The 11,634-nt window shown below is 41.4% G+C and overlaps 1 protein-coding gene across 3 annotated transcripts in view; it reads right to left on the bottom strand.

Moving 5' to 3' along the window:
• Positions 1 to 2,575: 2,575 nt before the first annotated feature.
• The window catches only part of mmadhcb (metabolism of cobalamin associated Db), a 39,582-nt gene continuing 30,523 nt past the window's right edge, over positions 2,576 to 11,634 (bottom strand). For 2 of the 3 annotated variants that reach the window (XM_041200764.1, XM_041200765.1), the window contains exons 7-8: positions 5,376 to 5,462; positions 2,576 to 3,160 (exon numbers count right to left, since the gene is read on the bottom strand). In XM_041200764.1, coding sequence (XP_041056698.1) covers positions 2,957 to 3,160; positions 5,376 to 5,462 — 291 coding nt within the window. In that variant the 3' untranslated portion in view covers positions 2,576 to 2,956. Of the gene's footprint in view, positions 3,161 to 5,371; positions 5,463 to 11,634 lie in introns of all 3 variants that reach the window. The other variant, XM_041200766.1, reaches the window with a different exon arrangement.

Raw genomic sequence — 11,634 nt, 5'->3', positions numbered from 1 at the left:
GTGCTGAACTCAAGAGGTAAGGTGAGAGTCACTGTCCTTGACATCATGGCAGTATTTGACCAATCATGGCATCAAGGAGCCCTAGCAAACTGGAGTCAATGGGAATAGGTTCGGGAAACTCTCCATTGGGTATCATACCTAGGATGAAGGAAGATGGTTGCGGTTGTTGGAGGTCGATCATCTCAGTCCCAGAACATCACTGCAGGAGTTCCTCAGGGTAGTGTCCTAGGCGCAACCATCTTCAGCTGCTTCATCAATGACTTTTCTTTCATCACAATGTCAGAGGTGGGGATGTTCACTGATGATTGCACAATGCTCAGCACCATTCATGACTCCTCAGATACTGAGAAGCAGTCTGTGACCATATGCAGCAAGACCTGGACAATATTGAGGCTTGGGCTGATAAATGGCAAGTAACATTTGTGCCACACAAGTGCAAGGCAATAACCATTTCCAACAAGAGAAAATCTAATCATCTCCCCTTGACATTCAATGGCATTACCATCACTGAATCCCCCACTATCAACATCCTGGGTGTTACCATTGACCAGAAACTGAACTGGTCCAGCCATATAAATGTTGTGGCTACAAGAGCATGTCTCAGGCTGGGAATTCTGTGGAGAATAACTCACCTCCTCACTCCTCAAAGCCTGCCCACCATCCTCAAGGCACAAGCCAGGAGTGTGATGGAACACTCTCCACTTGCCTGGATGAATGCAGCTCCAACAACATTAAATAAGCTCAACACCATCCAGGACAAAGCAGCCTGCTTGATTGACGCTCTATCCACCACCTTCAAAATCCACTGCGTCCACCACTGACGCACAGCAGCAGCAATGTGTACCAGCTACAAGACGTAATGCAGCTCACCAAGGCTACTTTGACAGCACCTTCCAACCCCATGACCTGTACCACCTAGAAGGATAAGGGCAGCAGGTGCATTGGGACACCAACATCTGCAAGTTTCCCTCCAAGCCACACACCATCCTGACTTGGAACTACATTGCCGTTCCTTCACTGTTGCTGGGTCAAAATCCTGGAACTCCCTTCCTAACAGCAGTGTGGGTGTCCCTACACCACATGGACTGCAATGGTTCACGCACGCGGCTTGCCACCACCTTCGCAAGGACAATTAGGGATGGGCAATAAAAACTTGACCTAACCAGTTACGCTTACGTCCTGTGGGAGAATAGAAAAACATCTCTGCTGCTGTTGGCTTTGCATAGGTTGGACTATTTATTACAGGAATGCCACAGACTGCAGCTGCCAGCGGCACTTCATTACAGCAAAGGTGCCGAATTTAAATTATACTTGTTTGGATGCTTGAAGAGTAAGCTGTAGCAAGTTTGTTGGAAACAGTTGACACAAGAAGTTTGGTTTCTAAAACTGCACTAACACCAGCAACTGTGACCTGTTTTATAAACACCAGCGTAAGCATTAATCCACTCACTGTGGTTACACCAAAATCATTTCACAAGGTACAGTGAGGTACACAAGCCAATGCTCTAGCTCTGCTTGTAACTTTATAGATGACAGTAATAACTGTGCATTGTGAATGGCAGAACAGATCTGTTCCTTGACTTTACCTGTTGATAGCTAGGGAAAACAGATTTGATCAGGTGGAACTCAGCAAAGAAAGGGTAACAGCTTTACAATTTGGGTGCTTTTCACATGGCAGAACCCTGTAAAATTCAGCTTAGTACTAACATTTCCGAAAAGAAACCCTGTCGCACCCACGGCATGATTTCAGTCCACTCACCTTCCTCACTTCTATTCCAAGGAAAAAAGGTAATTACATATTTTACTGGGTACAGAAAGACATTTTTAAAACAAAAATCTACAGAATTTACTATTCCGTGTAAAAATCCAATTAAACAGTACTTTATTTATCAGAAATCTTCAGTGCCATGGAGCTTGAAACCCTCTCATCCATTATCAGCAACATGTTATGGGTTTGGAAGCACAAATGGTCTTGACAGTGGTAAATTCGCAGTGTTTCACTCACTGCTTTGCTTGTTATTCTTCTCTTGACACTGCTGCTGTCTTTGTGCCATTTTCCACATGATACCTTGCTCTAGAAAGCTTTCCCCTCGATAAAATGCACTTTTTCTGTGTTTTACACCATTCTGTGCCAGCTGGTTAATTTGTTGGGCAGTCATGAAGCCACCCATACACTCCAGCGCAGTACTGAGGGCATGTTGTAGTGTTGAAGGCACCGTCTGTCGGATGAGGCAGTAAACTGAGGCTCCATCTGCCATCAGGTTCTACAGTACTATTCTGAAGAAGGGTTTTGGAGTTCTCTCTGGCCAATGTTTATCCCTCAAACAACATAATTAAATTAAAAACATTATCTGGTCATCATCACATTGCTGTTTGAGAGAGTCTGATGTACACAAATTGGCTGCCATGTTACCTACATTACAACAGTGGCCAGACTCCAAAAGTATTTCATTGGTTGTGAAGTGCTTTAGGACATTCTGGCGTCATGAAAGGCACTATACAAATACAAGTCTTTCTTTTTTTCCTTTAAAAGTCACTTAACAAAAATTGGAAAGAATCAATCATGTCTGTACTATTGAGTTTTAGGAAATGTAATTTATTATCTGCTAAACTGAGATAAGCTGCCTCACTGAAATTGGCCCAAACCACAGAACACATGAGCCAAATATCATCAGTAAACAGTTCTAAAATGTTTTTAAGAGCACCGCTGATACAGATCACTTTAGTGACATTTCCTTTATATAGAATACCAGTGAACATATCCCAGCAATATTTTTCATGATCAGTCTTTTACAATGTCATTAGAGGTAAACTAAAATAAATAGCACTGATATATTCAGCATCTTATAGTTTTCTTCTTTAACTACATACCTATGAACAACCAGAATGCATCAATAAAATAGAGCTTTTTAACCAGGCTTTTGGCTTCCTCTCAGAATTAAAAATGTGACTGAAATCAAGGCAGGTTGTTCCCTTGCAGTTTCTTCATTACTAGGCAATCTGTAGGTGCATTTGTAAAAAGACTTCCAACAAACACATGTGTCCCCCAAAGCTTGTGCTGGATAACTTTACAACAGCCAAGATCCTCAACGCGGAAGCCAAGGTGCCGATAGCGCTCATCTGTTTCAAACAGTGTGTTATTTGTGTATGATCCAAAATACTGGAAGAAATGGAAGTAAAATATTACAATTATTTAAATCAATCTTTGATTATTTGAAGTGAAATGATATTCAATAAACAAATCTGTTATTGCTAAACATGCAACCTGGATGTAAGGCTGGTATATTTAAACTTTTGATAGACCAATTTAGATTGATAGACCAATTCCGCCACAAAATTAAAAGTGCAATATTCAACACAAGAGACTGCACCAAATTAGTTACTAAAAGAAGAAAGCTTCCTGTCTGATGTGGTCATACATCTTTGATATGAACAAGGCTAGATATTGAGATGACTTGTAAAGTTTTATTTTGATCTATGAGGTAGCAGGGTCTTTTGAGGTGGTTGTCCCCAACTCTTTGCGAGTCGTCCAAGGCCCAGGTAAGGGTTCCATGGTCAGCATAGCAAATGGCAAATCAGTGAATTTTAGGTGTTGGCAAAAGAGCTAGAGCCTTGAGGAACAATGGCCTGCCTACAGCCAGGTTCTTCAGAAACAGGACTTGTGTTTCCTTTAAGCATACACGAGGAAGGCAATGGGAAACCACCTCATGTACTCTTTTCCCCAGGTGGACTGCTCACAGAAGTTCAAACTGGGAGGCTTCTCCGAGCAACTGTAGAGGAAAGCGCAAGACTGTTATGAGTGGAAAAATGAGCAGAGGACCTAACCTTAGGCAGATCACTGCTACTTTTTACCTGCTGAAATCTTGATTTAATTTTTTATTTATATATTCTATTCTTTATGCTTTTGAAGCCTTCAAAATATGGATATGTTTCTATGATTAGCATGTTGGCTTCAGAAATATGTCGGGCTGAATTATAATTCTAGGGTTCTGATCCGGCCTTGGGTCGAATTTCAGGTCAGGAACTGGAAGTGGCTATGACAAGACCATGGAGGAAATTATTGAGGGCTAATTTATCTGGGAATCCCATTCAAATAAAAATGGCGGTGGGGGAGAGGGGTGGGCACTGCAGCCAGGAGGGCCATTGGGAGAGCTCAAGACTCTTGGCAGCCACTAACTCCACTGGGAAAGATGTTCATTCCTGCTCTAGGTGGGAGGCTGAGAGGGTGCCTCAAGTTGGAGGCACCCCTTGGAAGACTTAAAAATGTTTCAAAAACAATATGCTTACATCTGCCTGATCATTATCGCAGAGAAGGAGCCCCTCCACAGGATGGCCTGTGATCTATGCTGGTTTTTTTTTTGCAGGATGCACCTTTGCCCTGTTCAACCTACTGCCAGGGAACTGCCAACATGCCATCCACGGGCTCTAGCCAGATCGAGGGAGCTGCCTTCCATCTGGAAAATCCAGATGATGTGTGAAAATGCCCACAACTGGCATTTTAACTGGCCTGATTAGTTATCTGCCTTTGGCAGACAGGTAGTCATCACCCCCTGAAGCCACCTCCTTGGAAATAGGCTGGAGGTGGGAATACGTTGGCATATCGGCATGCTAGACGATGGCATGAAATTGTCAGCATGCCCGCCTCTGAACCAGCTTCTGTCGCAGAATGAAAATCCAGCCCATTACCTGCCACTGCACAACCAATTCTATTGTCACATTAAAATCTATTCATTTCGATACAAAGAACAGTGGTATTATGGCTGTTCTTCACAGTCAAGATTTCATCCTTGTCTAAATGTAATGCACGTTGCTTTTCTCTTTCATCCAGCCCATTTTATTGAGCATTTTTAAAGCAGAGGTAGATGGATTCTTGACCAACAAGGAAGTCAAAGGGTATGAGGGTCAGGCAGGAAATATGCAGCTGAAGCCATAATCAGATCAGCCATGACCTTATTGAATGGCAGAGCAGGCTCGGGGGCCAAATGCCCTACACCTAATTTGTGTGTTTTCACAATTTTTAGAAACCCCTTGGGTTGCTTAAATTTCCATCATATATACAAGACATTACAGCAGTTAGGGACCTTGTAACAAGATATCTGCTCAGTCATTTCAGACCTCTGGTTTAAATCTCTGGGTGGGAACACAAGAAAATTGAAATTTTGTAAATCTCTGTCATGAGGACAAGCTCCCATAAGAAAGTTTGAAACCAGGTGAAAAAAACCACTAAAGATAAACTTTTACCCTAAAAAAATGCTTAATTTAAAAACAATGAAAAATATCTTCATCATAAAGAAAATCATTAATTGTTAAGCTTTCATTTCCCAAACAGCTTTATAAGGAACAAATTAAACAATAATTGCTGGGAGGATACCTACTGCGAGGCCTGAGGATGGATCAATAAAGTCAGCCCAGTAACCTTCTGAACGAAGTGCATAGCAGATTTCCTTGGCACCATTAATGAACTGTAAAATAAATAACCATTATTTGGTTAAAAACAAAATCCCTTTAAAACAAAAGCTACGAACACAAATGCATTTGATTTTGTTAATTATAACTTTTCATCAGTAAGTGGGAAATTAATAAATTCAAGCTCTGGTGGACAAAGCTCCCCCCGCAGTCTCACAGCTTAAAATAAATGGATATAGAGTACATGAGGATTAACGCTAGAAATGTTCATTTCAATGTAATTAAAATCACTTAGTAGAAAAATCAATAGTGACAAATGACGGGGCTTAATTTGCCTTGCAGACGCTGGGCAACATTGACTGTCACATTGTAAACACAGGCTTGCCTGAATTGCTGAGGCTTGCAAAATCCAAACATATTGATAAAGTTCCCAGTACAAGAATAAAGAATAGGACCAAACCTAAGAGTCTGGGTGATTAACAACACTAGCGACTATACTGGACAATTATTCACCACAGAACATCAAATAATTGTTAAAAACGTCTTTAGTCAGATTGAAGTTTGACAAAATTTGATGGACTGTCAACTGTTACTATTCAAGATGAGGTCCAGCCATGCTGTTCAGTGTTTATATTTCTGACAGATTATCTACTTGCACTTGCTCACCATTTGGATATCTTGCTATCTAAGGAAACTAGAGTGGGGGTGGGGGCGGAAAGAATAAAGAGAACAGATCAAAGGCGAATTCCCTTGACAGTCTAAGACTGCACTTAAACCTATGCAACCCAATCTTGTCCTGGACTAATCTTGGCTCTTATTATTTCCTTTAGGGAAAGGATGTGCATGCATTATGGGCCGTTAACTAATTGATTAGAACCAAAGAAAAACATCCAAAATAAAGGATAGAAAATTGAGAAACTGTACTTTTGATCATTTATGAGCTTGTCGGTTAATAAATGGTTGCATTGGGTAAAATTACAGCTCTATGCTGGGACACAAGCCTGTAAATCTAAAACAGGATTAAGACAAAGATTCTCCTCTCTTGGATTGAGAAAGTCCTATGTAAATGTTACACAGGCAGTCTGAGTCCAGGCCCTACTGTACAAGATATCACATTATATTTACAACTGACAATTCAATATCTCCTGTCATCAAATTGATTCGTTTTGAGTTTCTGAGCTTGTGGTTAAGGGAAATTCTCAGGCAGAACAGAGAGCTTTATTCTGCATCTTGCCTGACTTATAAATAATCTGGAAGTTCATCATTCTATTACATCTTCAAATATACACAAAGACAAATATATATTTTGAGGGAAAGGGCACAAAGCAGCATTGAAAAGGATAAGTATATAGTTGTGAAGATCACTAATATCATGAAAGAAACCCACCTCTAAAGCAACATTGTATCTCAAAACACAGAAGAATAGATTGGAAATGTCTTGGTTGACAGCTAAGTTATTTTCTATATTACAACGCACTTATATATATGTTAACTGCTCTTTTTCCCATTAAATAAAGACAAGAAAGACCACAGCTATTCCTCAAAGTTTGCACAACAGATATCTCTTGCATCCTTATTTGCTATATAAATATATGGTCTACAAAACCTCATATGCTGTGCATTACAAGTTCCAACACATCCATTTATGTTGGAAGTGCCTGTATAAGTTTGTTGATGTCATCCAGTGCATTTGAGGGGTGCTCCTCCCACTGCATAATTTACTCCCTCCATCACTCACATAATGTGGCTACTGTATGAAAGAGCTATAGGGTGCACTGTTGCAACTTAGTGAGCTTCCTTCGAACAACAAGAGAAGCAAGATGATGGGAAGACCATCAACAGCAAGCCATATACCTTCATACTTGGATGTATTATCACCATTCTTTCATTATTGCTGCTTCAAAAGCCTGGAATTCCTTCATTACTGTATCATGGGAACATCATCAGCACAGCTTACTGCAGTAGTTTAAGGAGAAAGCCTAGAAATGGGCAAATAAATGTGCCTGACAGCGTGGCATAGATCCAATGAATAAATTTTAGAAAACCTCCAACTAATGGTGGCATTGCATTGTCTCAGTAGTACACTTCCCAGTCTACAATGTGCAAAAAGCCCTGTGTTCCAACCAATTTGACTTGTGTGTTCCCTATTTTTGCTATTTAAACAGAAATATATATATTAAAAAATATTGATTAAATATACTGCAACAGATATGAGATTGGATATTATTTGTTTTTAATATTTTTGGTAATATTTGTTATTCTGTGAAGGCTGTGTGTGTGTGTGTGTGTGTGTGCGTGCAAATATTTAATTAAGCTGGGGAAAGGTTACTACGGACAAGTTGTCTGGGAGGTTTAAGGCATGAAAGGATAGAGGTGTTAGGTTTATGCATTTGTAATAAGATATTATGGTGGTTTGTGGTACAAGTAAATAGGTTGGATCTAACATTTTCATTTTTAGTTAAGTTGAGAGAGCTCGTTTGAATATCAAAGGAAAGTCAGAGGTGACAAGAAATGTTTTTGCATTTTACAGGGGTTCCATAGGTAAACAGAAAAGGGTATATTGCATTTTACTGACTCAAAAGCAGGGACAAAATAGGAACATGGAAAGATTTCATTTTTGGAAGGATTTGAGTTTCAGAGAGGTGTGAGAACAATGGAACCCGAGATGAATAGGATAAAAAGGTATTTTAGAGTTACTGTGGAGAGCTTAACGGTTTGCTGTGGGTGTTGGCTGTGTGAGGGTGCTCTTCTGGAAACAGCTCTAGGCTGGGAGAAGGTGCAATTTGAATCAGCCATCCAGTCAAGCCAGAAAAGTCTTGGGCTGCAAAAAGCACGTTTGTTCTGAAGTCTTGGGTTTCCACAGCAGAGTGGAAGAAAGTTTAAGAGGTTGTGTGGCATGCCTTTATTAAAGCTACAGCAGTTTCCCTTGGGTAATATTACTAGATTTTTATAGTTAAACAGCTAAAAGGGAAAATTGCCTGGTAGGTGTTTACTTGTAGGTCTGGCCAAGCAGAGAGTCTTTTGTGGGAATGTTTTATAAGACTAATTTCAACTGTGTAACTGTAATCTTGTGTGCTTCAGTTTTCTTTTCTTTTTGTTAATAAAACTTTTACTTTTAATTTTTTTTTTAAAATGCCAAAAGTGTTACTGAGCTTCTTGCTGCTGAGTATTTTAAGAATACGAAGAAAAATCCAGTATGGCCCGTATGCATTTAATATCAGTTGTGGTCATAAAACAGAATACATGACTTCAAAATAGGGACCGAATATTATCTATATGAACGGTGCAATTATCCCCCAAACCTTCAAAGCTGCTTAACCTCAAGGCTATACTTGGTCTTGATTCCCTGTGTGCAACAAAATAAGAGATTAACTAGCATTAAGATTGATATATCATACAACCTGCGAACATTCCTACGGCATTTTCATTTTAATTGTGTCCACAAGTTATATTCGCAACCGCCTATAGGTGGCACTGCTATAAGATATTCCAAGAGTCCTTGATTTATGTTTTTCAATCACAAAAGTTTCTGATCTATTAAAAAGCTTTGTTTGAGTTTGACTGCAGATTTATCACCATGGAGCAAATGTTTCTCAGCTTCTTCTTCCCTCTCCAAATATATGTTGGTTTCTGAGAAGTTAAAACAGAAAATGCTAGAAATACTAAGCAAGTCAGGCAGCATCTGTGACGAGAGAAACATGTCATCATTGACTTGAAATGATAACTTTGTTTCTCTCTTCACAGATGCTGTCTGACCTGCTGAACATGTTCAGCACTTTCTGGTTTTATTTCATCTGGTTGCTGTACTTGTTTTTGGTGAAGGCAGGGTTTCAGAACACTGCTGATCGATCAGTGTACATCTTTTTTTAAACAAAAACAGAATTACCTGGAAAAACTCAGCAGGTCTGGCAGCATCGGCGGAGAAGAAAAGAGTTGACGTTTCGAGTCCTCATGACCCTTCCAGAGAACTAGATGAATCCAAGGAAGGGGTGAAATATAAGCTGGTTTAAGGTGGTGGTGGGGGGGGCGGGGGGGTTGGGCGGGGAGAGAAGTGGAAGGGGGTGGTGTGGTTGTAGGGACAAACAAGCAGTGATAGAAGCAGATCATCAAAAGATGTCACAGACAACAGAACAAAAGAACATAGGTGTCGAAGTTGGTGATATTATCTAAACGAATGTGCTACTTAAGAATGGATGGTAGAGCACTCAAGGTATAGCTCTAGTGGGGATGGGGGGAGCATAAAAGATTTAAAAATATTTAAAAATAATAGAAATAGGTGGGAAAAAGAAAAATCTATATAATTTATTGGAAAAAAAACAAAAGGAAGGGGGAAGAAACAGAAAGGGGGTGGGGATGGAGGAGGGAGGTCAAGACCTAAAGTTGTTGAATTCAATATTCAGTCCAGAAGGCTGTAAAGTGCCTAGTCGGAAGATGAGGTGTTGTTCCTCCAGTTTGCGTTGGGCTTCACTGGAACAATGCAGCAAGCCAAGGACAGACATGTGGGCAAGAGAGCAGGGTGGAGTGTTGAAATGGCAAGCGACAGGGAGGTTTGGGTCATTCTTGCGGACAGACCGCAGGTGTTCTGCAAAGCGGTTGCCCAGTTTATGTTTCGTCTCTCCAATGTAGAGGAGATCGTATTGGGAGCAACGAATGCAGTAGACTAAGTTGGGGGAAATGCAAGTGAAATGTTGCTTCACTTGAAAGGAGTGTTTGGGCCCTTGGACGGTGAGGAGGGAGGAAGTGAAGGGGCAGGTGTTACATCTTTTGCATGGGCATGGGGTGGTGTCATAGGTGGGGGTTGAGGAGTAGGGGGTGATGGAGAAGTGGACCAGGGTGTCCCGGAGGGAACGATCCCTACGGAATGCCGACAGTGGGAGTGAAGGGAAGATGTGTTTGGTGGTGGCATCATGCTGGAGGTGGTAGAAATGGTGGAGGATGATCCTTTGAATGCGGAGGCTGGTGGGGTGATAAGTGAGGACAAGGGGGGCCCCTATCATGTTTCTGGGAGGGAGGAGAAGGCGTGAGGGCGGATGCGCGGGAGATGGGCCGGACACAGTTGAGGGCCCTGTCAACGACCGTGGGTGGAAAACCTCGGTTAAGGAAGAAGGAGAACATGTCAGAGGAACTGTTTTTGAAGATAGCATCATCAGAACAGATGCGCCAGAGGCGAAAGAACTGAGAGAATGGGATAGAGTCCTTACAGGAAGCATTTTTTTTTTTGTTTGTTTTAATAAAATAGCCTTTCCAACATGTTTAATGTCCTTTCCCCTTCTAGGTTTCCCTGCCAGTATTTTCTAGGACTCTCTTCCTTCATTTGGTCACCCCCATCTCTAAATACAGTTGAAAATTAACAGCCTCCTTCATGCAATTTTTATTTTTAATTTTCAGAGTTGTCATGGGTCAGTTTTGTTGCCAAAAAGACAACTTTTTTTGTGACCTTGCTTTCCACTCTACCCTCCCCTCCTATTTCCAACCGCCTTAGTGCTCCTCAGAAAGATCTGTGACTCCTGCACATCCCCACTGTCAACTTAAAAAAAAACAGAATCAGGAAAATATTTTTGTTTGAAGTGTTCAATGAACAGGACCAGAGAACTCAAAAATATTAACTCCATGGGCTGGATTTTACTGTCCGTGAGCAGTGGCGGGGCCCGCTTGCCGACACATAAAATGACGCGGGATGACATCGGGCGGAACTCCTGACGTCACTGCGCCCCGTTTAAATTTTCAGGAAGGCGGGGGCGCAGCAAAGTCAGCTGCGCGCCTGCCAACCTGTCAATAGCCAATTGAGGCCATTGACAGAGCACTTAAAGTAATTAGTGGACCTGCCCATCCAACCTTAAGGTTGGCGGGCAGGTCAGGAGCCCCGGCGGGGAGTAGAAAAAACATGAAACCTCATCCATGGGCGGGGTGAGGTTTCATTTAGGGTTTTAAAAATTTTAAAGAAATTTTTTTTTGAAATTATGAACATGTCCCAACTCATGTGTCATTGTCACATGAGGGGACAGGTAAGGGAAATTTAAAAAATTTTTTTTTTAATACTTTTGAAAGTAGAGGCGATCTCCTTGAGGCAGCACTTAGCCTCAGGGAGATGAGTGCACTCTTTCGTGCTCATGCGCAAAAGACCGCATGCTCGATTTTAGGCATTCCCCCCCCCCACTCCAACCACCGCCTGCACAGGAAGCGCACAGCGTTTCCATGCGGATGTTACGCTGGGCAGATCTTAATTGG

Source organism: Carcharodon carcharias, chromosome 12, assembly GCF_017639515.1.
Source record: "Carcharodon carcharias isolate sCarCar2 chromosome 12, sCarCar2.pri, whole genome shotgun sequence".
NCBI lineage: Eukaryota > Metazoa > Chordata > Chondrichthyes > Lamniformes > Lamnidae > Carcharodon > Carcharodon carcharias.
Note: the sequence above shows the minus strand (reverse complement) of the source record. Positions and strands in the feature narration are given on the sequence as shown.